Source organism: Nicotiana sylvestris, chromosome 4 (assembly GCF_000393655.2).
Source record: "Nicotiana sylvestris chromosome 4, ASM39365v2, whole genome shotgun sequence".
Taxonomy (NCBI): Eukaryota; Viridiplantae; Streptophyta; class Magnoliopsida; order Solanales; family Solanaceae; genus Nicotiana; species Nicotiana sylvestris.
The window spans coordinates 10461943-10486650 of record NC_091060.1 but is presented as its reverse complement, the minus strand read 5'-3'; the positions used below and the strand labels follow the sequence as shown (position 1 = coordinate 10486650).

General features: G+C 36.7%; 2 protein-coding genes across 2 annotated transcripts; one reads left to right on the top strand and one right to left on the bottom strand.

Moving 5' to 3' along the window:
• The first annotated feature begins 5885 nt into the window (after positions 1-5885).
• On the top strand, positions 5886-8373 carry LOC138889241 (uncharacterized). The gene is made up of 7 exons (XM_070172519.1): positions 5886-6144; positions 6307-6548; positions 6634-6726; positions 6799-6900; positions 7015-7095; positions 7576-7929; positions 8290-8373. Exons 1-7 carry the CDS (start codon positions 5886-5888, stop codon positions 8371-8373), a joined length of 1215 nt encoding a protein of 404 aa, XP_070028620.1.
• Positions 8374-17880: 9507 nt separating this feature from the next.
• Positions 17881-18189, bottom strand: LOC104213983 (monothiol glutaredoxin-S1-like). Its single transcript, XM_009763568.2, has one exon. The coding sequence runs from the start codon at positions 18187-18189 to the stop codon at positions 17881-17883; it is 309 nt and encodes a 102-aa protein (XP_009761870.1).
• Between the last annotated feature and the right edge of the window lie 6519 nt (positions 18190-24708).

The window sequence follows — 24708 nt, the reverse complement described above, 5'->3', positions numbered from 1 at the left end:
TTTTCTTGACAGGTACAATATTCGATATCCATGATGGGTACTTCGCCTCTCAAATAAATCCCACCTCGATGAGCTTGTTGACTTCGACTTCAATTTGTGACACAAGCTCGGGTAGAAACATGTGTTGCGACTACTTCACAGGGCGTGCTCCACTTTTGATCCCTAAATGATGAACAACTACCTTAGTACTAAGACCAGGCATTTCTTTATATGACCAAGAGAAGACATGTTTGTACTCGGTCAACAACTTGGAGTATTCCTCCTCCGCTTGAGGCGTAAGAAGCACACTAATAAAGGTAAGGCATAAATATTTCGGAGTACCTTAATTGAGTTCCTTAAGCTCATCCACAGTTGATTGCCCGCCATCTTCTAGTTGAGGGGGAGCCTCATGTACTTCAACATCAACTTTAAGGCATGGGCTATCTTCCACAATTATGTGATAGGATGTTTTCACAAAGTCTGACTTTTCTTTTTGTCTTCCTTGGATGGTCAACATGGCTTCTTTCTTTTTCTTTGCTTCTTTACAAGGCTGGAAAGTGTAAACAATATTTCTCCTTTGCACCTTCAGCAGACCATCTGTGGATATTGAAAAAATAGACTTCCTCTTCATACGTGATGGGAAAGCACTATAGATTTCTTTGTCAGCAATAACTTCAGAATGATCCCGCTTCTCATGGACTGGCTCCTTATATTTTGACAGTATCTTTCTAGATGTCAACTTCCTTGTGGTCCCTAGGCGACAAAAGATAGAGTTCTTTGAGGTCGTGGAAACTTCTTTTAGATGTTTGGAAGATACACATTCACCTTTGTGACTTAGTCTTTCAAACACCGAGACCGAATGGGTTTAGCCTCCAATACGATCAAATACTGATTCCCGTTGTTTTATTTTTTTTCCCTTAACTTCCTTCATCTCCTCTACCGAGGTGTATTGTGACAAATCTATCTCTTTGCTTCTCTTTGATGAAATTCGAAGAGGCTCTGCCAAACTAAACCCCAACCCAAACTTCAGAGTGGTGACGTAGTGCCCTTACTTTCTCAACTTCATTTGGAACTCATTGAGCCTATGTATCTTTTCACTAGTGACTTCGTCTTTGAGTTCTACTAGTTGTGATAGATTGAAGAAGTCATAACCAGACTTTTCAAGCAGTATGAAGGCCTTAGGATCATAGTGCCTTTTTATTTTATCGACTTGGAGATTGCCTTTAGCAGACTCATAAGTCAAGGATGGGATTTGTGCAACTGGGACAGTCATATGCTCCTTCAAATGTTGGATATCTTTGTGACTCATTTTCTTCTTTGGAGTGCATTCTTGTAGCAAAGGTTGCCCTTTCTTTCGATGCTCAAGTGGAACATAGCGAAAAACCAGATGCTCCCCAGTCTTTGTCTGCATGTCACCTTCAGTTGATGATACCTTAATGGAGATTTTTCCGTTCCCTTCTTAGGCAACTTGGTGGTAGTACATTGAGCCTCATTTTCCTCTTCTGACTTAACATCATCTTCATCATCTAATGATGGTTTCTCTACTTTCGGTTCACAAGAATCTAGGTAGAATTTTGTGTCTGCAAAGTATGACTCCGTCTTAGTGAAAGGCTTGATGTCTGCATCAATTTTGACTATCTCACCAACTCTTCTGTACTTCAAACATTGATGAAAAGTAGATGATACCACCCCATTCTCATGAATCCAAGGGCGTCCAAGCAACAAGTTGTATGGTGTTTTTGCATCTATGACGTGAATCAGGGTGTTTGAATTCATCTCACCAATGGATAATCATATACGAATCATACTTATGGCTCGTTGTCCTCCTTGGTTGAAATCTTGGATTGTTAGGTTACTTTTGGATAACTTATCGATAGAGATCTCAAGCTTTTTAGCACCATCTTTGTCATGATATCGATAGCCGAACCATCATCAACAAGTATGCGATTGAGATATTGTTCCCTAATAGACCCTACAACAAACAAAGGTCTATTATGTGGCTTAGACCCCAACAACAAGTCATCATCTATGAATGAAATTGTTGCACAACATGTGACAACTTTTCGGTTATCATGATGTTCTTGTGGTTTTATTGGAGCAGGCTCATCATTGCTTTCTGTTGTTTCGTCAGTACTAGAAACTACATGAGTTGCACTAACGTGACCTCCATGAAGGAATTTTCCAGGAAAGAATTCATGTAATGTGATGGGATTTCAGAACTTCCGCGATAAGGTATTGTTAATATTCTTGCTAATAGAACATTTGATATTTTTTGGTGATTGTAGCCTATCTGCATTACTCATCATCTCTCTTGAATTAGGAATTCGTAGCCTAAAAAATGCCTGATGTTTTCGCTTCTTGTGAGTGACTAGAATCCAGCCCTCATCGTTTTTGTCTTTGGAGCGATTGTCTAGCTCTAGTGAACCTTCAAGAGTTTTCCTTGGAATATCAATTTCAACGGGCTCGAATCTTCCAAATTGTAAGAAGGTAGTGCTTGTTATGTTATGCAACTTTGAACACTTCTTTCCCTTGAGCGCAATACTTACATGATTTGCTTCTGCAGTTTCATCCATGTCTATGATGATTTTTCCTTCACTTACAAGAGCCATGATTTTCTCCTTCAAGACAAAGCATTTCTCTGTACGATGGCTAATGACGCGATGAAACTTGTAGTATTTCTGATCTCCAACTTTGCCAATTTCCTCTTGCCTTTTTGATTCAGGGAGATTGATGATTTTCTTGTCTAGCAGTTCATCAAGGATTATGGGTACGTCTGAATTTGCAAATGGATAAACCTTTGCCTCTAATTCCTTCAAGGTGGGACGACGCTTCTCCTCTTTTGGATATTGACTCGGGGTCTTATCCTCCTTCACTTTTTTTCTTAGTAGTGACCTTCATAGAAGTTGCTTTCACCGCCATTGATTCTTTGGTTTGGTTCTTCGATACAATATTTTTCTTGAACTCCTTTTGATCAGCAAATGGAAATGCCTTTCCATGACTTACGATGCTTAACTCCATGTCGTGTGCTCGTGTTGTTCTTCAAAAGTTCACGGTCTGATCCCTTGTAGAATGTACAAAAATCCCAGTGCATTCCTTGAATGCACATCTCCACAACAGATATTTCTAAAAGGCAATATTTGCAGTCCAAAATTAACGCCCTCTAACGATGAATGTAATCCACCACGGGCTCATCCTTCCTTTGCTTGGTGCCTGTCAACTGTATCATCTTTGTGATGGTCCGCCATATTGAGCTCTGATGGTGTTTCTTATCATGTCTTGCAATTGTTGGATAGATAATGCCGCAACTGAGGTAAATTGCTTTTCCTTTTGAATGTTTAACTTTGAAATGATTCCTCAACAACTGTTTTCTGGGAGGTGAAGACAGGTGAATGAGGAAGGACATGACTCGACTCTCCAGGTGCATAGACCTCCAATTTGTTCATGAGTTGAGCGATTTGAAGGTCTTTGTCTTCAACAGTTTTCTTCAAGACCTCTATAGTTTGTTCCATCATGAAAAACCTTTTGTCCACGTTAGTTGCGTCAATCATCAAGGCATTGACCTTCGTTGAAACTGAAGAATTCGTCAAATCCTCCAAGGTTTGAGGAGGTTTGAGAAAGTTTATCAAACATCGAGAATGGGATGTTGCCCCCAGAAATAACAGTTGCGAATGTCATATGAGATCTGCTCTTCTTTTCCATCTCCAAGGAGGCTAAGTATTCGGATTCATCCAAGCCACTAGCCTTGAACTTGCTTTGAGTGATTGGGCCAACATGACTGAGCTCAGCGAATGCGGCAACAGTAGCATCTTTGCATGAAACATCACATATGCGGAAGGCCATTGTAGCTCCAGATCTGAAATTTGTAGCTTTCAACTTGCAAGAAGGAGAGATGAAGGGCAGAATTGGTGCCACTCAGCGTGCCAAAATTTGTTCGCAATAAATTTTCGTAATACGAAAAATAAACTGCACTAAAATAATATGAAGAAAAAGTGATTTTATTGATAAATATTTGTGAGTACAATTCTATATATCCCTTGATTCTCCTCTCTAAAATTCTCCGTGATTTGAGGGCTTGAGAAGCGTCTTTATCGAATGTAGGATGATGCAGACTTCCTTGTGATGTATTTATTCTCCAAGAACGTCGATCAACACTTTGTTGTTACGGGTTGATCTCTGGGAAGAACTTCGTTGATCACTCCTTTATTGAAGAACTAAGCACTTGATGATTGATCTCTCTGTTTGTGGATGCCTTAACCAATTGCGGAGTGTTCTTCTCCAACTCTAAATGTCCCCAGAGAGTTATGTAACCACTCTATTTATAGTTTTCGAGGGTGGACAGTCCAGTTACATATGAACTCTCTTGCTTGATTCTGATTGGCTCATGTCATTTTAGCCACTTGTCGACTTGTGGTTGGTTCTTGGCTTTTGACTTTAATTGCCACATCATTTAACACGTGGCGTCATCTTTTTGCCTTGCAGTTTGACTAGATATGTCATGTCACTTGACACATGGCATGAGTCTGGACCTTAAGATGAAATGGACCTTGGGCTTGAAAATAATAAAATGGACTAATTAAACTTGTAAAACTCAAATTAATTATTTAACACAATTGAATTTAATCCAAATTTTTTATGGATTAAACCCAATAAATTTTATATGTCTACAGATGCCCCATACTACAAGGCTTGTGGGGGTGTAGGCTTGCTCAAACGAACAACGAGATTTAAAGTACCAGTGAATGTTGATATTTTTGTTTTAGCACTTGTGGTGACTTCTGCTAGTCAAATATGAACTTTTATATAGTTTCACATTTATGTGAAGTACTAAATACGAACTCCAAACAAAAATTAACCTTCCAATACTTTGGTTGTAGAACACGTGTGTGCAATGTACTTTAGTTTGGAAGTAGCAATTGTAAATTATAGTAATGGAAAACTCTTGAAAATTGTTAGACAATTTTCCATGTTAGTCCCACGTTAGGCCTCTTTCTTTTTTTACCAAAAGCAAACAAGGAAAAATATTTCTTGACATTGTAGGACAAGGCAACATTGTTTCCTCCTAGGATTCTAACTCCTTGTTTTGTTCACTTATAGCTCATACTTTGTTAGATTCCTATAAAAAGAGGATCAAGCCAACTAGTTTTATATCACAATTGAATATCAAGCTCCTCGGTCAAATTGGATCGAAGCACCGAAATTGATACTAGAGCTTCTTCCATCTCCACTTGCTTTCACGAACTGCCTGCACTTGCCCTTTTGTTCATTCCTTTTTTTATCTCCTTAATTTTTTCTCTTGAATCATGACTTTCATTTTCTCTCTCTCTCTCTCTCTCTATATATATATATATCTATCTCCCTTTTTTATGCAGCAGATCATTCAATTTAAATAGGTAGAAAATAGAATTAGAAGCAACCAAGCGCGCGTCATGCAATAACTTGGGGACGTAGTTGTGCTTCTTGTATTGCTTCTTTATTCAAAATTAATCCATATTAAAAGACTCCACCCACATGAGAAGCCAAATTTGAAAACTTTGAGCAATGGAGATTGCTGTTCAAGACCAAAATTTTTTGCCGCAAGTTAAAGTTTCATGCAAGGTCCAACAGTTCAAGCCTTATCTAGAAAGCGTTCTGGGAGCCATTGGACTGTAAACACAATAGGTAAATAATTTTGACTATTAGTACATATTCAGCAGTCCCTTCTAAGTCCCTCTAGACCTTACCTGAAAGTTGGTTACTTTCAATTTTGTGATGCAATTGCAGTAATTAGAAGGTTTTCCCTGCATGCTCGTCTTTTCTTTGAAAAATTCAACTATATAGTGACATTTTATATAAGCTATAAAAGAGCGGCAAATTGTCTGGTCGAGCCCTATTTTGATTCTTGTATCCTTTTGTCCAAAAAGAAAAACATGGCTAAAACATCAGAAGTTTCTTGTTTTAGTTGGTTCATCTCTCTCATGGATTCAACTGATCTCTTTTCTTATACAGATTCAAAAGAAAATATCAAGAAACTCAAAGTGAAAGTTAATGAAGTGCAATATTTAACGTGTGAAGAACGTATTGTGGTTGATTTTGATTACCTGGATGAACCATTTGGAGATGCACGCGGCCTTCTTTCAGGATTTTGTGGAATTTTAGCATGTGACTGCACTTTATTTCCTATCCACTGTGAGAAATGGTCGAGTTTACCTATCTCATACTTCAACCACGTCTTCGATAAAATTATAAAGGTATAAGCTCTACATTCTTAGAACTATATCACTGTTTTATTTTGGAGAAAGACAACTATATCTCTATTTTATCTTTGAACTTTATACTTGCATTTAATAGACATGCTAACCAATGTTTTATTCTTTAAGCCCAAGTTCTTTTTTAAGACAACCGAGTCAGTTGCACGACAACATGTTTATAAATCTATTGGAAAGAAATGGGCTGCAAATATGCTTAACTTGTGGAGTGCATCTGAAGACCCACTTAAAAGTAGAGCTGAGATTATTCATAATGTGCCGGATGGAATTCCGCCAGATCAATGGATTTCTTTTGTTGATTACCAATATAAAGATTCAACAAAGGTACTTATGCAACTGCTTCTTCTAGTCTTTATAATTATATTATTGTTTGTTCTTCTAATTGAGTTTCAAGTATATTTTTTATAAGGAAATGCGTAAAAGAAATGCTGAAAATAGAAAAAAACAGAAGATTCCACACACAGGTGGTTCCAAAGCCAACGCTACGAGAAGGGCTGAAATGGTGAGTAAATTAACTTTCTATGTAATTATTTCTAAGTAGTAACTAATTCTGAATTTGATTTTGTATTTATAGATAGCTCAGACTGGACAAATGCCTGGACGAGCACAAATATACATTGCTACTCATAAGAATGAAGATGGAGTATATGTTAATGAAGAAGTAAAAGAAATATGCGTAAGTTTTTGTGAATTCATAGCTTATCTTAAGAAACAAATCATGAGGACTAATGAGTATGCTAGATAATTGAAGTTTACTCAACATTTAAGTTCTATTTAATGTGTGTTGCAGTTAAAGTTGTCTATTGTCTTGGGTTGCTCAAGAGTGCCTCATCTCCTCGTTACTATATGGTTTTACATGATTGACATCCTTGTCATGTCCTGCCTACTTCTTCTACTTGCTACCTGTGCATAGTTTCCTGGAATCTAAATGCAATTAGGGTGCTAAAAAAGAAGCCAAAACCTGCTTGTTTAAAGAATCAAACTCTTCCTGTCTGCTTTTTCTTTTTTTATTTTATGATCGAGGAAACCCTTTTTGTTATATGCCCTATACCCACCCAATTTCTTATGTACACAAGAAGGATCATAATTCTTTATGTTTGGATACCAAGCTATCTTATCAATATATTTACAAAAAAGCCTTCGATGTAGTGATGAAATTGTGATACATAATCAATCCTATTTGTTTTGTTCATTACTAAAATGAATCGAATCCTATCAAACTAAGCCTAGATTGGAAACAGGTAGGCGTGTCAAGGTATATATGGTTATGCGGATTAAGATATGTATATTTTGACACTAGACAAATGCATTCCTGTTAGTTTAGTTGTGACAATGAGTTTTGTATGTGTAGGAAAAAATTGAGTTAGCTTTGAGCGAAAGCACCATAGACGAGTCTCAAATTTCGCCAAATGATGCCGTTGGTAAGGTGCTAGGAAAAGAGCACTCTGGAAGGGTAAGGTGTTTGGGATTAGGCCCTGTCCCTAGTAAAGTTTTTAAACAAGTAAGACCTCGTTTTGGTGGTACAAGTTCTTCAAGTATTGAAGGTTCATGTTCGTCCCAATGTCAACATAACCATAATCAAATGATGAATGCTCACAATCAAATGATGAATGCTTTCAAGGCATATATGATAATGAAAGAAGGGACTTTACCAGAACAGTTTGTGGGGTTCTTTGATTCTCCTTCGACGATTTCTCCTACAACAGTAAGTAAAGTTCTTCAAATTTTTTTCACTTTAATTTGTCTATTTGCAAAGATAGAGTGGCTTAGATTAGTACAATTCTTGTATGTGTATCTGTTTTCTTTGTATAACTCCTCTCTCTCCCACTATTATATTTTTCTTTCTGATTCTAGCATGAATTAGTCTCACTTTCTAATAGGATGCACAAACATCTTTTTTCTCAGTCCAATAAAAAAAAAGACTGCAATGTTGATCTAAATTTGATATTTAAGTACAAACGAAGCTTGAAGTGTTGCACTTATTTGCTTACATTATTTAGTAGAACCTACAGTTACTGCAATTTCTGATTCTGACATGATTTTTATACTTTATTTTTTTATGCAGCCAAGTGATGCGGACAGTGGACCCTTTTTGCCAATGGACGCAAGAAGATCATGTGGTGATAGTAATTCTAGAGGCAACCATTGATTTTATTGTAATTGTCTTAGATAATTAATTGTGACGATGTAATTGTGTGGTTGAAGCTGATGTTAGATTGTTGGAGTGAATGTTTTGTGTTTAAAATAGTTTTTGAGTGATGCTACTTAATGTTGACAATTTAGTTTTAAAAACTAATGATATTTTATGATAACGTTTTGTGATTTTATGATATGTTATCGATATCTTTTTACTTTTAAATATATATTTTTTGCTTTGATTATGATTTACAACTTAATTAGTAATTTTGTCAATAATATATGAATTAAAAAATTCAATAAGGTTATGACTGACTGGAGCTTAAAATATAAGCTAATAAAAAAGAATAAAAATTATATTGCGGAGGTTTACAATCGTCGCAATTCGTAGCTGAAAATTATTTTTAAAAAATTAAGTTTTAAATCTGCGGGGGTCAACCGCCGCGAAGTAACCCCCACTACTTAGTTCTGGCGGTCAGCAAATAACTGCCGCAAAACAATTGCGACGACTCTTATTGTGGGGGTTTTAATGACTGCCGCAACAACGTATTGCGGGGGTTTTAAACCGCCACAAACCTTAAAAATAACCCCCGCAATTAGGCCTTTTTTTTGTAGTGTGAACTAGACTGTTGTGCTGCTTCCGATGTCTTTTTTTTAATGTCAAACTGAAGTGCCATGATGCTGAATCATCGTGCTATTTGCACTGTATCTATAAAAACTTCGCATTGTTAGCATCGAGGATTTCCAAATATTTTTCTTTTGCAGGATTTTGCGAGTACAACGGTCTTTGATATCCCTAAGGAGATGCACGAGATGCCTATATGATTTGCAGCAAAACACATGTCTCTTTGTTGCGTCCTGGCGAGAGAGACATATGAAATGTCCTTTCAACCTCGGCGACAAAATCTCTACTCTTGGTGGCTTGGATAGATAATATTTCATCACTGGCGAGCCAACATGTACTACATCGCATCATTGCAAGTTGATGCAGAAGACAATTGGAGTAGGCTTTTCCCACTTCGGCGAGCAAACCCTTAGCGGGTCTCTGCAAAAATATTTATTTCTCAATGAAGTAGCAATGAAATTACAAGACTCTTCTTTCTAAAGAATCATAACACGAGGAGATGGAACATATAAAAAATTCAGTACCAAATTCTTTGAGGATTAGCCGCAATAATTTATTGAAGCTGATAAGAATGTCCAGCATTTTAACTTTACGGCACTGTACAGTCTCGCCAAAAGATTGATATCTCGAGCTAGGAGTGTCCGAATTGCGATCCGTTTGTGCAATTGGAAAGAAAACTCTAACACATATCACACATGAAATGTTCATGGAAGTATTCCCGTCATAATGGCTGCAATAATATTCTGAATTTGCTCCTAATGTCTGTCGTACTTGCAATCCAGCTTTGCGCACTCTTGTTAAAGAATTTATATCTCAAGCTAGGAGACTCTAAATTGCAATTAGTTTATGTGGTTAGAAAGTAAACTCATAGAGCTAAAACATATATTAATTTCATGCCAAAACGTCTTTCGAGCTGGAAACAAAAAATTCTCAAAATCCACCTAGTTGCAGTAACTTTCAGATTCGTGTAGTTCCGGCGAAAGAAATAGTATCTTGAGCTAGGGGCCTCCAAATTGCAAATGGTCTGTGTTTTTGGAAAATAGACATTCAAATATACAACATACAAATTGTTATGGGCATAACATCTTTGAAACGGACGACAATAGTTTTTTCAAAGTTGATCCTGTTGTCGGTTGAGCTCGCTTTCCATCTCTATGATCCTGCGAATGTGTTTTTTTCTTGTTGAAATTGACTTTAAAATCTTGGATGTAGTTACTTTGACTACCATGCTTCACAAATCTTATCTCTTCGATTCCTTTTGCAGACTCGCAAAGGAGCTCAAAGCGTCCGAATATCCGACTGAGATGTCATACAGGATGCGGATATGTTGAAGTTTTGAGCATGCAAAATCTCTATGAGAAAGAAAGAATTATTATAGTAGATCATCTTGCAAAGCCACTCGTTCGCCAATTGTTGCACTTGAATTGTTGATAGTCTTGAAATTTATAAATGGCGTCTCCCACGATGATTGAAGATTTTTTCTAAAAAGAAACAACTTCTCACATATGGGACCTTTAACCAACACTTGCACAAGAGAAGCAACATCCTGCTCGAGGCATAACAACAGGACCCATGGTCAAGAGATCGTCACAACTACTGAACGTGAGAGACGTACATCGGGAATGGTGTATCAGATGTGAAGACGTCATATAGACTCGGAAAAGCATTTAAGACACATCAGCAACAAAGCCTAGTTTATAATCATCCTTATGATTTAGGCTTTTGTACAGAAAAATGTCTAGTTCCTTTTGTCTCTACATTTTTGGATGGATCACCTTTTGTACTATTGAAGCACTAAAACATCTTTCGTACTTTAACGCAAATCGTCTTCTTTTCCTCATAGATATGTACCTCTACACTTGAAGAATTTATGTGATGATCCGATGATGCCAAATTTTTATTTTTTAAAAACTCATGCGACTGAACTTAGAATGAAACTTTAAGTTTCCTACGTACCTCGATGAAAAGGATCAAGTCATAAAGTAGTTCAGAAGGGTGAGTTCTTTTTTTTTATATCCTAATTTTTGCTTAGGCTGCCTTTTGCAAGGTTTTCAACCTAGCAGACTTTTGTTTTGTTTTTTTGGCCATACACAACTTTGACTCATGCGGGCCAGGAGTATAGCAATGTGCAGTTTAGGCTCATGCATCAAGGAGCGTCATGACTTGCAGCTTAGGCTCGTACGTCGAGGAAGACGTTTCTCAAAAGGTACATCTGTCCCTTTTGATACATGGGGACTTGACGTTGTTGGACCACTTCCAAAGTCATCAAAGGGACAGATGTACATATTGGCCGCTATATGCTACTTCTCTAAATGGGCTGAAGCTGTTCCACTCAAGGAGGTGAAAAAAGAAACTGTTGTCGATTTTATCAAATCATATATAATTTTTAGGTACGACATACCAAGATACTTAATCACTGATAATGGAATGCCATTTGACAACAAGCTCGTGAAGAGTCTGTGCGAGAAGTGCGGTTTTAAGCAACATAAGTCTTTAATTTATAATGCACCCACCAACAGACTTGCTGAAGCTTTTAACAAGACGCTTGTTAACCTTTTGAAGAAAGTTGTTGCAAAGAACAAGAGAAACTGGCATGAGAAAATTGGTGAAGCTTTGTGGGCATACCGGACAACCTTTAGAATTGCTACACAAGTAACTCCTTACTCTTTGTATATGGCGTGGAAGCAGTCCTTCCGTTGGAGCAACAAATTCCATTATTGCGGATCGCAATCCAAGAAGGACTCAAGTATGAAGAGAATGTTAAACTTCACCTAGTAGAGTTAGAGGCATTGGATGAGAAAAGATTAGAAGCGCAACAAAAATTGGAGTGTTATCAAGCTCGACTAGCTAGAGCCTTCAACAAGAAAGTGCGGCCACGATCATTCCAAGTGGGAAACTTAGTCTTAGCTGTTCGACGACCCATAATCCTCTCAACAAACACATAGGCGACAAGTTTACCTCAAAATGGGATGGGCCATATGTTGTGAAAGAAGCCTATTCAAGTGGCGCACAGACAATCATTGATAAGGATGGTCTTAGAGTTGGTCCGATCAACGGACAATTTCTGAAGCAGTACTTCCCATGAAAGTCACCGACACACCTCGACGTACGAGCCTAAAATGCAAGTCATGATGCTTCTTGATGCATGAGCCTAAACTACACGTTGCTACACTCCTGGCCCACATGAGTCTAAATTATACGGCCCAAAAAAAAAGTCCGCTAAGTTGAAAACCTCGCGAGAGGCGACCTAGGTAAAAAAAATTAGGAGATAAAAAAGGAAAAAAAGAAAAAAAAACAAAAACTCACCCCTATGAACTACGTTATGACTTGATCCTCTGCACCGAGATATGTAGGAAGCTTAGAGTTTTATTCTAAGTTCAGTCGCATGAGGTTTAAAAAAAAAGTTTGGCATCTTCGGATCATTACATTAATTCTTCCAAGTGTAGATGCACATACCTATGAGGAAAAAAGATGATTTGCTTTGAAGTATAAAAGATATTTTATTGCGTCAATAGTACAAAAGTTGATACATCAAAAAATATAGAGACAAAATGAATTAGACTTTTTCCTATACAAAAGTCTAAGTCATGAAAATGATTGTAAACTAGGCTTTGTGGCCGACTCGTCTTGAATGCTTCTTCCAAGTCAATATGACGTCTCCACATTTTAATACACTATCCTCAATGCCTCATATATAAAAAGTCATCTCTCTTGAAAAACCTTCAATCACCATGGAAGCCGCCATTGATAAACTTCAAGACCGTCAACAAATCAAGTGCAACAGTTGGTGAAGGAGTGAGTCCGCATTTGTATAACATCTCAGACTGATATCTGGACTCGTTAAAATTCTTTGCAAGTCTGCAAAAGAAATAAATAAAGAAATAAGATTTGTGAAGCACAATAGCTAAAGTTACTATATTCAAGACTGTAGAGTCAATTTCAAGAATACAACAATATTCATAAGACAGCTCAGAGATGGGAAGCGATCTCAACGGATGAAGAGATCAACTTTAGAAAACTACTGTGGTCTATACGGAAGACGTTCTACCCCAAACATTTTATATGTTGTATATTTGGATGTCTAGTCTCCAACAAAACAATCCGTTTGTGATTCAGAGGCTCCTAGCTGAAGATACGATTTTTGTTGTGGAACTACATGAATCTGAAAGTTACTGCAGCTAGGTGGAATTTGAGAATTTTTTGTTTCCAACTCGAAAAGAGTTCGGCCATGAAATTCACATGTGTTGCAGATGGTTTTACTTTTTAACAGTGCAAACGGATTGCAATTTGGAGTCTTCTAGCTCAAAATACTATTTTTTTCGCCGGAACTACACGAATCTGAAAGTTATTGCAGCTAGGTGGATTTTGAGAATTTTTTTTTTCCAGCTCGAAAGGAGTTCTGCCGTTAAATTCATATGTTTTTCAGATCTATGAGTTTACTTTCTAAAATCATAAACGGATTGCAATTTGGAGTCTCCTATCTCGAGATATGAATTTTTCAACAAGAGTGCGCAAAGCTGGATTGCAAGTACGGGAGACATCAGGAGAAACTTCAGAATATTATTGCAGCCATTATGAGGGATATACTGCTATGAAATTTTCTAGTACGACGGGTGTCAGAGATTTCTTTCCAACGGCACAAACAGATCATGATTCAGACACTTCTAGCTTGAGAATCAATCTTTTGGCGAGATTGTACAATGCTGTAAAGTTAAAACGCTGGACATGCTTATCAGTTTCAAAATATTATTGCGGCTAATCCTCAAAGAATTTGGTATTGAATTTTGTATATGTTCCATCCCCTAGTGTTATGATTCTTTAGAATGAAGCGGCTTGTGATTTTATTGCTCCTGCATTGAGAAATAAATATTTTGCAAAGACGCGCTAATGGTTTGCTCGCCGAAGTTGGAATGGCCTACTCCAGTTGTCTTCTTCGTCAACCTACAATGATGCTATGTGGTATATGTTGGCTCGCCAATGATGAAATATTGTCTCTCCAAGCCTCCAAGAGTAGGGATTTCAACGCCAAGGTTGAAAGAACACTTCATATGTCTCTCTCGCCAGGCCACAACAAAGAGACACGTGTTTTGCTGCAAATCATATACGGATCTCGTGCATCTCCTTAGGGATATCAAAGGCCGTTGGTACTCCCACAAAAGCCTCCAAAAGAAAAATATTTGGAAATCTTCGATGCTAACAACACAAAGTTTTTTTAGATATAGTGCCAATAGTATGACGATTCAACCCCATGACACTTCAGTTTGACATAAAAAAGGACATCAGAAGCAACACACCAGTCTAGTTCAGCATGGGTTCTAGTATCAATTTTGGTGCTTCGATATAGTTTGACAGAGGAGCTTGATATTCAATTGTTATGGAAAACTAGTTGTCTTGGTCCTCATTTTATAGGGATCTAATAAAGTATGAGTTATAAGTGAACAAAATAAGGAGTTAGAATCCTAGGAGGAAAAAACGTTGCCTTGTCCTACAAGATCAAGAAATATTTTTCCTTATTTGCTTTTGGTAAAACAGGAAAGAGGCCTAACGTGGGACTAACATAGAAAATTGTCTAACAATTTGCAAGAGTTTTCCATTACTATAATTTACAATTGCTACTTCTAAACTAAATTATATTGCACACACGTATTCTACAACCAAAGTATTGGAAGGTTAAATTTTGCTTGGAGTTTGTATTTAGCACTTCACATAAATGTGCAACTGTAAAAAAGTTCAGATTTGACCGGTAGAAGTCACCTTAAGTGCTGAAACAAAAATATCAACATTCACTGGTACATCAAGTCTCGTTGTTCGTTTCAGCAAGCCTACACCCCGACAAGCCTTGAAGTAGGGGGTATCTGTAGACATATAAAATTTATTGGGTCTAATCCATACAAAATTTGGATTAAATTCAATTGGGTTAAATAATTAATTTGGGCTTTACAAGTCAACATTAGTCCATTTTATTATTTTCAAGCCAAAGACCTATTTCATCTTAAGGCTTAGACTCATGCCATGTGTCAAATGACATGACATATCTAGTCAAATTGCAAGCCAACAAGATGACGCCATGTATTAAATGATGTGACAATCCAAGTCAAAAAAGTAAGAACCAACCACAGGTCGCCATGTGGCTAAAATGACATGAGCCAATCAGAATCAAGCAAGAGAGTTCATATGTAGCTGGACTGTCCACCCTCTACCACACTACTAGAAATTCGGCAAAAACCGACCACTTTGGTCGGTTTTTCAAAATATTTTAATTTTTAATTTTTTTTTACGAAACCGACCAACTTTGGTTGGTTTTCTTTGGCGCAAAAATGCAGGAAACTATTTTTGAGTCCCGTGAAATTTATTTTTCAAGAAATCGACCAACTTTGGTCGATTTTTGCAATTAAAATAAATAATAATTAATATTAAAAAAACCTACCAACTTTGGTCGGTAAAATCTATCTGTCATTTTAAAAAACCGACCAACTTTGGTCAGTTATTTTCGTGTAAAAATATAATTAATGAGTATAAATAAATAAAAAGACAATCTTAAAATAAAATGCACCAATGGTCTAGTGGTAGAATAGTATCCTGCCACAGTTCACACCCTGCTTCGATTCCCAAACGGTGAATCTTTTGATTACATAATTAAAATACCGACCAACTTTGGTCGTTTTTTTTTTGCAATATTTTTTTTGAAATTAATATATGACCAACTTTGGTCGGTAATTAGCGATCAACTTTGGTCGGTATACAAAAAGCGACCACTAAAATAGCGACCAGGCCTGTTTGGACTGGTTTTGGTCGGTATTTTGCATAAACAGACCAACGTTGGTCGCTTTTTGTGGTCGCTAAAACCCGAATTTCTAGTAGTGTACAACTATAATAGAGGGGTTACATAACTCTTTAGGGACATTCAGAATTGGAGAAGAACATTCTGCAATTGGTGAAGTCATCCACAAACACAAAGATCAATCATCAAGTGCATAGTTCTTCGACAAAGGAGTGGTCAACGGAGTTCTTTCTGAAGATCAACCCGAAACAACAAAGTGCTGCTCGACGTTCTTGGCGATTAAATATATCACAAGGAGGTCTGCATCGTCCTACATTCGAGAAAGATGTTTCTCAAGCCCTCGAACCACGTAGAATTTCATAGAGGAGAATCAAGGGATATATAGAATTGTACTCACAAATATTTATCAATAAAATTACTTTTTCTTCATATTATTTTTGTTGCAGTTTATTTTTGTATTACAAAAATTTATTGCGAACAAATTTTGATGAAACAATAGAAGCGTCTTTCTCGAATGTAGGATGATGCAGACCTCCTTGTGATGTACTTAATCGCCAAGAACGTCGATCAACACTTTGTTATTACGGGTTGATCTCCGGAAAGAACTTCGTTGATCACTCCTTTATTGAAGAACTAAGCACTTGATGATTGATCTCTCTGTTTGTGGATGCCTTCACCAATTGCGGCGTGTTCTTCTCCAACTTTGAATGTCTAGAGAGTTATGTAACCCCTTTGTTTATAATTGTAGAGGATGTATAATCCAGCTACATATGAACTCTCTTGCTTGATTCTGATTGGCTCATGTCATTTTAGCCACTTGGCGACCTGTAGTTGGTTCTTGGCTTTTGACTTGAATTGCCACATCATTTAACACGTGGCGTCATCTTTTTGCCTTGCAGTTTGACTAGATATGTCATGTCACTTGACACACGGCATGAGTCTGGGCCTTAAGATGAAATGGACATTGGGCTTGAAAATAATAAAATGGACTAATTTAACTTATAAAGCTCAAATTAATTATTTAACCCAAATAAAACTAAGATTCCATCCAAATTTTATATGAATTAAACTTAATAAATTTTATATGTCTACGGGAATAAAATACTAGTAGTAAATATGTTTTGTTAAATCAAAAGTGTAAAGTAGAAAAACTGTAAATTTGGAGTGACCCTAATTTTGATTAATTTTGACTTTTAAATTATGAAAATCAATTACAACTCTATAAATTACTTTATCACATCTTTTTTATAAATAAAATAACTTTTAACTGGATAATGCATGTCTTTATGATGCTTGACAAGAACAATTGATTATTGCATTATTTGTTTACAAGTTCGAGTAGATTCCTTTTTTCTCCTATATGCCTTTTTGCAAATCGGAACACATTCCCCTGCCATTGCTAAAAGAGAAAATGACAAATCATCCTATTGATGGCTGGAAGATTTCATTCATATTATCGTTGAGTCCATTACGCGGACATAAGAAACATATACATTGTATTTACCATTTGTAACTATACTTTAAAAAAGTTTCTTATAGCTCAACTGGTAGACCGCCCACTTAGTAAGTGGAGTTCTTGAGTTTGACTCTCAACAAAAGCATTTTCTTTCTTTATATTTCTATATTTTATCTTGGTTGTATTCATTGCGAGAAATTTAAAATACTTTACATATTCAGAATTAATTGAGACAGCATAGACTAACAATGGAGCATGATCAGAACATGATATCATTATCTCTCCCATGTCTTTCTTGCTCATGAATTAGAGTTGTTTGATGAGAAATTATGTACGGTATCATTATTAAGAGCTTGATATTATTTAGTTCATATAGTAGACAATGCTCAATCTCAAAATGAGTTGTAAAAATGATAAAACACAACACATATATGTAACCACACACTGCATGTAGTGTATATAACATATCTTGAATACATTGGATTAAAGTGCAATACATAAAGAAAACAACTATAACTGTAATTGTATAACATTATTAGTACATGCATCAATAAGCAAAATAGGAGAAAAAGAACAGTCCGAAGCTAGAAGACTCTCTATAAATGGTTGATATTTATTATCAAAACTCGTAGAATTGCTACTAGCTAGTCATTAATTTTTATACCCAAATGGCATTAGCCCTAATGAGCAATTGTTTCAGCTTGCTTCTCACATTAAGGCTCATGATCTCATTAGAACCACCAACCAACTCATTCCCTATAAAAATTGCTGGCACACTTGGCTGACACCCTAGTTCAATTAGTGCCTTCTCCATTTGCTTCCCATTTGGATGTCTATCGAGCTCGTAAGCTGTAGGGTTTGCTCCAAAACTACGGATTAGGGTTTCGATGCTATGAGAAATGCAACAACTACTCTTGCTGAATATCACCACAGGGCTTATTGCTCCCAACTTCATCACCATATCCATATTGTTCGTATGTTCAAGAAATAATGTGTTTGGCAAAATGCCAAGATTTATAGCGTTTGGTTAAAAGTAAAAGAAGTTGTGAAGGCTACAAGAAATAATGAAGGTTTCTGAAGTGAATTTCAGGCTTTATTTTGTTGTGAGAAACCTGAACCTACCATGAAACTATATAGAGAGGCCTCAGAATTTGTATGTTAGTTGTAAAAGAATAAAGGGTGAAAATTGCTAGAAGAATTGGTGGATTGTTCTTGATCACTTGTATGATAAGAGCATATTGTATGCCTTATCTACCTTGATTCTAAAGTATCATTACATACTCAAGCTGAAAGTCAAAAGAATATAATCATCATCTTTAAAATATTCCCAGAACTTACAAGTCATATATCACTAGCTAAAGTTCAACTCGATTGTTAATTACTCGATCTTTGGAATTTTTTTCTTGCTTCTTTCTTAGTTTTTTTCTTTGATCTAGTTGGTTAATGTACTAAGTTGTGTGTTTATAGCAGTTTTCACTTTCGGGAATAACTTCTCCTGTTTGTATAGGTTAGAGGCAGGGGCAGAGGCAGATCTACCGTTGAAGTTACGGGTTCAGCATATCACAGTAATTTTAACCCATATCTTGTACGTATTTGTAAAAATCCACTTGATATGTATAAATAATTTATTCAAAACCCAATAAGCAAAAAAAAAAAAAAAAACTCTAGGTTGAGAACTCAGAACTTGCTTGGAATCCTAGATCAGCCCCTGTTTAGCGGCGATGTATAGTCAACTCTACTTTGTACTGAATCCATTTATAGCAACTTATCTCTTTATTAGATTTCGATATGAACAAAAATATATTTCATAATATCCCCCTTGAAAACAATGTATATGCTTAAGGGAAAAGAAATATATACAGCTAGAATGATATTTTCCTATACAACCAAAGATTTTGAAATCCTACTTTGGATTTGAGAAAAGTGAAATCTTTTTTTTGAGAATATATCCTCATAGACATGCTGTTGAAATCAAGTCCACAATATATATACACCGACAAGGAGGGCGAGGAGGTACCACAGAATTTGGAAGCTTCTTGTCGTTTGGTTGATACATGACTAACTTTGGTTCAAATTCCTCTTTTGGAATAAAGCAGATCACATGATCAAGAAAGGAATTTAGTACTCTGTCATATTTATCAACAAGTGATCTTAATATTGTCGTCCTATATTCTCACTAAGAAAAAACCTCCCTTACTGCCTCGAGAGGTCGCATATTATTATCGGATTCTATTTTTACAAGGGCCAACATTTTGGTCCCTAGCTTATATAACAACAACAGGGGAATAATCCCGAAAAATAATATTCACGATATTAGTGATAAACGCGGACCATTAAGTTATGGTTGAATCAGCAAGAATAAAAATGCAGCAAAAGGACACCAAGATTTTACATGGAAACTCTTCTGAATAAGGGAAAAAATCACGGCCAAAAAGAGCAACTGATATCACTGTCGACGCCCACTTTTTCTACGGGTCGAAATCGGATATACAACATTGGGAGGACAACTCTATTCCCTTTCGAGAATTGGGTTTTGGAATTTTGAAGAGTCGCCACCTAATGATTATAGAGCATTAGGACACTTTGAGAAGGGTTTGAGTTGGAAAACCAGAGTTCGGGTAAGGGCTAGAAATTATCTCGAGGGAAGGTGTTAGGCACCCCTCAAGATCCACTAGTGTGGTCCCGACCATGTTACAATTGTGACTCTACAAGTAAACAATCAAGGCTCAAATAAGGACTTGCATACAATATTGCAATACTTTTGAAGGTAAGTAGAGAGGACAGAAATTTATGGAAAAAAAAGATTTGAATGGTTTCACTAGAAGAGATGAAAGCAAATAAGGGGAGAGGGGTCCTAGGTTTACGAATAATATGGATCACATCAATGCAATATCTAGCAATCACTCCTCAGAAGAGGGGTCGCACGTGATATTAACGCACCAGTCATCATATCCATATCGACCCTTCCCATCCCGTTAAGGTATTAAAGCGCGGAATAGTATCGTTACTTATTGCATGCTATTACCCATCTCAATCCTATCAGTCCCGGAGGCATATGAGACTACTAATCCTAAAGGGGAGGGAGCTGGGGCTTTTGCAGTTTTTTTAAAAAAGGATAAAATTCTAAGGTGACATTCAAAACATATACAGCAAGAATTGGGAAAGCAAGTAAGCAGATATGGCTCAAACAAACCTCCTTAAATCAGAGAAAATCATATAGTTTAGCATGTCTTACACGTACTGATTAGGTCTGAATTAAACTTAAACATTAAGGCAGGCTGATTTATCACATATTTTCAGATAAGAAGTCCGAATTAGGCCTGCCTGCTGGTTGTAATTATCAAAAACTGATGCAATTATAGTTTTTACCCTAAAGTTTGTCTAGGTGTTAAATGAAACCTATAGGTATGATATCTATTAGTTTCAGAAATAAAAAAGTAAAATGATTGCAGAAAAAAGAATTGTAAATTACAGGGACATAAGATCTGCAGGCGTTAAACATTATTGCTACTGATTTTAGGCTTATGAGCGAGTTGACGATTCAGGTTTGGTTGACAGCTCCTATAAGCATGCTTTCTAGGCGTTACTGATATTAAGCGTTGTTATTGTTATGCAGAAATCCTATAGGCAGGTCATCTATATGCATTTAGTTATTTAAATCTTATAAACAGGTTTGCCTAGTGACAAATGCATATGCAAAATGCAGGAAGTCCTATAGGCATATTACCTATATGATATGCAGAATTTCAAAAATGATTTATAGACATGGTATCTATATGAAGTGCAGAAAAACCTAAACATGGTATCTACATGAGATGCAGAATTTCAGAAGTATAGTAATTCCCTATGAACATGGTATCTACATGAGATGCAGAATTTCAGAAGTATAATAATTCCCTATGAACATGGTATCTACCCCTTTGCATGCAGGACTGACCCTCCCTTTTTCACTAACACCCCAGCAGTTTATTACAAGATTATTACAGACCAGAATGAATAAGAAAATGAATAAGAAAAAGATAAGAAATATATCAGAAACTAAAAATTCCAACCAAGGAGAGCCTAATTCAGACCCCATGTCTGAAATATGAAATAAACCAACTTCCAAAGATCAGATTTCCAAAGCCTTCTCTTATCTAGGGTGTTCCAGATATCCAAGGAGTTTCAGGAACTCCAGGCAGTGCTTACACCCAAGATGTTAATTAGAAAGAGTTACAGTGCAGTGTGGAAGAGCCAGCCCTCAGGTGTCCAAGTTCAGAGGGAGCTCATGGATCCCAAAGCAAGGCTCACAAGAGAGGGTCAAAACTTAGGTTCTAAGAATGAGTGTAAGTGCAAGAGAGGGGGTTGGGGAATGCCATGGCAGGCTGGTGGTCATGCCTAGCCACAAGGTAGGCTGGCACACCCCTGACCAAGCCTGTTCAGTCAACAAATAAGAGCACAGACCTATTGAAGGTCAGACTATGGTCTGGGCAGTTATTAGGACACTGCCAGGCCAAGGTCTCAAGCTCAGAATACATATAAGGGGGAAAAGGAATGGGAATTGAAAGAGTTTATGACTCAGGGAGTCCAGTCCATATACATGAACAACAATGTCAAGGGTTGTCATATTTTCTGAACCATAACTCAACAGACAAAGGGTTCAGGGATGGAGATTCATATAGGAGCAGGAATAACAGGCTTGCAGAAAGCAGTAAAAATAAACAAAGAAAAGATTGAAGCATAAACACATAAGAGAGGGGGCAGAATTTAAACAAAAAGAGACATACCAGTTGCAAAAAAGTAAGCACAAAGAAAAGCAAGGTACTTGCAGCCAAAACACAATCAGAGAAGAGAGCTTATGTGTTCATAGAAAACTCGAATGTTTTTTTAGAAAACCTAAGTGTATTTGAGCGAAGAAGTGGTGACTTATGCTGTGTGTTGAACTTGTTTTTTGAAAGAGAAGAGGTACATGTATTTATAGTTTTGAGAACGAGTAGAGAATAAGGTAACAAATAAGGTTTCAACACAAACATGAAAATAAACACAGTCAGAATCAATTAACACAGGTATTCCCCTTTAATCAAGGGATTATTACTCAAACGGACACTAATAGGATTAATATAAGGAAAGAAGATCAATTTGTAGGCAGAATGATTGTTACCATAAAAGGAGCAGTAAAACCATATAGTAAGGGATTAAGTCTAAATACAGGAATGTACTTATTTTGGAAGGGATCTGGTAAGGCCAAACAAAGAGAGAGAATCAATTAACCCTTAACGGGCGAGTAAAAAATCAGAATTTCATAAGGAAAAGTTTTGAAAATCAATCACGAGTTTGAAAATCAATCACAGAAGGGACTCAGTATATAAATGAAGTGCACAAGTAATAAGCATGTGAGGCCAAGCTATGGCGAGAAGGAACAACATACAGTAATAGCATAGAGCAAGCATTCATAGCATGATAGTCACGTAGGTCAGGTTTCAGTGATTTAGTAGTAGAGGAAAAGATCAAAAACATGCGAAGAATCAAGTAAAAACCTTTCTGAAAACACAGTCGAGTTTGACAAATAGTCGGAACTCAGAACAAAAAGGAATCACATAAGGAAGAGAGATGCTGAAACAAAAAGAATCAGGCTGAGCAACTTCAGACAGACGAATTGCACGAATAAACTCAAGGGACTCGAATAGACCCCAAAGAACTAGGGTTTTTGAAAATTAGTCGAGTTTAGAGGCAATAAACATGTGAAACAAACAAGCGAATTCAGAATCTCAAATAAACCCCCAAAATTAGGGTTTTCAACGCTAATCAGGTGTAAACAAGGTAAATCAAACTAATACAAACAAACAGACTAAGAAACTCAAACAAAATTCCAAAAATTAGGGTTTTCAACATGCTAACTCAAATATAAAAACAACACAAGCAAAACACAGCAAGACATGTCGAGAATCAGAGAAGAGATTCGAAATAACTTAACATGAAACCCTAGTTGAAGAATAAAGAGTTTTGAAAGCAAAATTAAAGAAACTTCGAGAAAAAATGCTTAGAAAGTTCAAAACACACATAGATCCGGAGCAGATCTAAAATAAAATCGGAGGAACCTTAGAGATTAGGGTTTCGTAAGAAACCCAGGTGATGAGGAAGGCTTTGAAAACCATCGATTTAAGTAGGAAAGTCGAAGGTCGAACTCGGATAACCATGACTGGCCGGACAAAGGTTGAAGACGACCGGAGAACAGTCATCAAGCAAAGTCTTGGTCGAAATCTTTCAAGATCTGGTCATTGGACCTCAGAAACGAGCATGTAGAAGCCATGAGAGGCTAATATAGGCCTCCGATGAGCCTGGGAAGCCATGGATTAGGTGTTTCAATGAGAGGCGACGGCTAGGATTTGAGGTGAGTTGAGAGAGAGTTGAGAGAAAGAAGGGATTCAAAGGCGGCGTCTCTGAAAGAATGAGGTAGGGTTTAGGGTAGTTTGGATTAAAAAAGGTAAGAAGCAACGGTGGCCGTTGATCTAAATGATCAACGGCCGGGATTAAAAGTGGTTTTGGGCTGGGTCGGTTGAATAGGTGCTGGGTCGGGTTAGAGTGGTAATTGGGTTGGGTAATTTGGGCTCAATTTTGGGGTTGAGTTGGGTTAAATTGGGGTGCTAGATTGGCTAAAATTGAAATACAATTGAGGCTAGATTGTAAATAGCCACTTTTCCCATTTTGTTTTATAAAAATAGCAATAACGATTTTAAGAACAAATTAAAAGTACTGGATAAACAAATATTATATAAATATTAATTTAAAAATGCTGGGATTAATTTTATAATTATAAAATGCTATCATTTACAAAATAGGCTATAATTGCAAGCAATTTAGCTTTAAAAATGCCAAATGAATTTGTACAAATGTGCAAAAATCACTTTAATTATATTTTGGTGTAAATATGAGGATAAAATAAGTTATTCAACAAAATAATAATTTTGGGAATAATTATTGGATTTTATGGTATTAAAATAGGCAATAAATTGGTTTAAAAATCATTAAAAATACCAAAACTCTTGGGTGTGCTGATATATGCACATATATGCTATTTTAGAAGTATTTTGGGTACAAAAATATCTAGGAATAAATTGGGTATCAACAGCTTCCCCTCTTTACCCGGGAAGGATGAAAGAGTTGTCGGGTAAATATATGATGGCCAATTTTGACCGAAAGAGACGATTTGCAAAGAATTCTGATCGAGCTCTGGCTCTTGAGCTGCCTATATATCCCTGGTCTTACATGAATCAGGCCATATGTAGTTCAGGATTCATCGGCGAAATATGCCGATAGAGTTATTGAAAGGAACGGACGCAATGCCTAAGTTGAGAAGGATAGTTGAAGTCTGATAGGCTGTGAGAACCGAAGTGGGATCGCTACTACTGAGATGGTCGTTTGCTAGCTGGTGTACCTGCAAGTAGGCAATACAGCGTAGATTGCACATAAATTTAAACGTGATGCAAGTTCCCATTGGACCATGAAT

Bases quoted from the DNA above. Each gene is read 5' to 3' on its own strand.
- LOC138889241 (XM_070172519.1), top strand. From the start codon at position 5,886: ATGGCTAAAACATCAGAAGTTTCTTGTTTTAGTTGGTTCATCTCTCTC. The intron at 6,145-6,306 runs GTGAGAAATGGT...TGCATTTAATAG, and splicing joins CACTTTATTTCCTATCCACT to ACATGCTAACCAATGTTTTA. The intron at 7,096-7,575 runs GTCATGTCCTGC...TTGTATGTGTAG, and splicing joins TTTACATGATTGACATCCTT to GAAAAAATTGAGTTAGCTTT.
- LOC104213983 (XM_009763568.2), bottom strand. From the start codon at position 18,189: ATGGATATGGTGATGAAGTTGGGAGCAATAAGCCCTGTGGTGATATTC.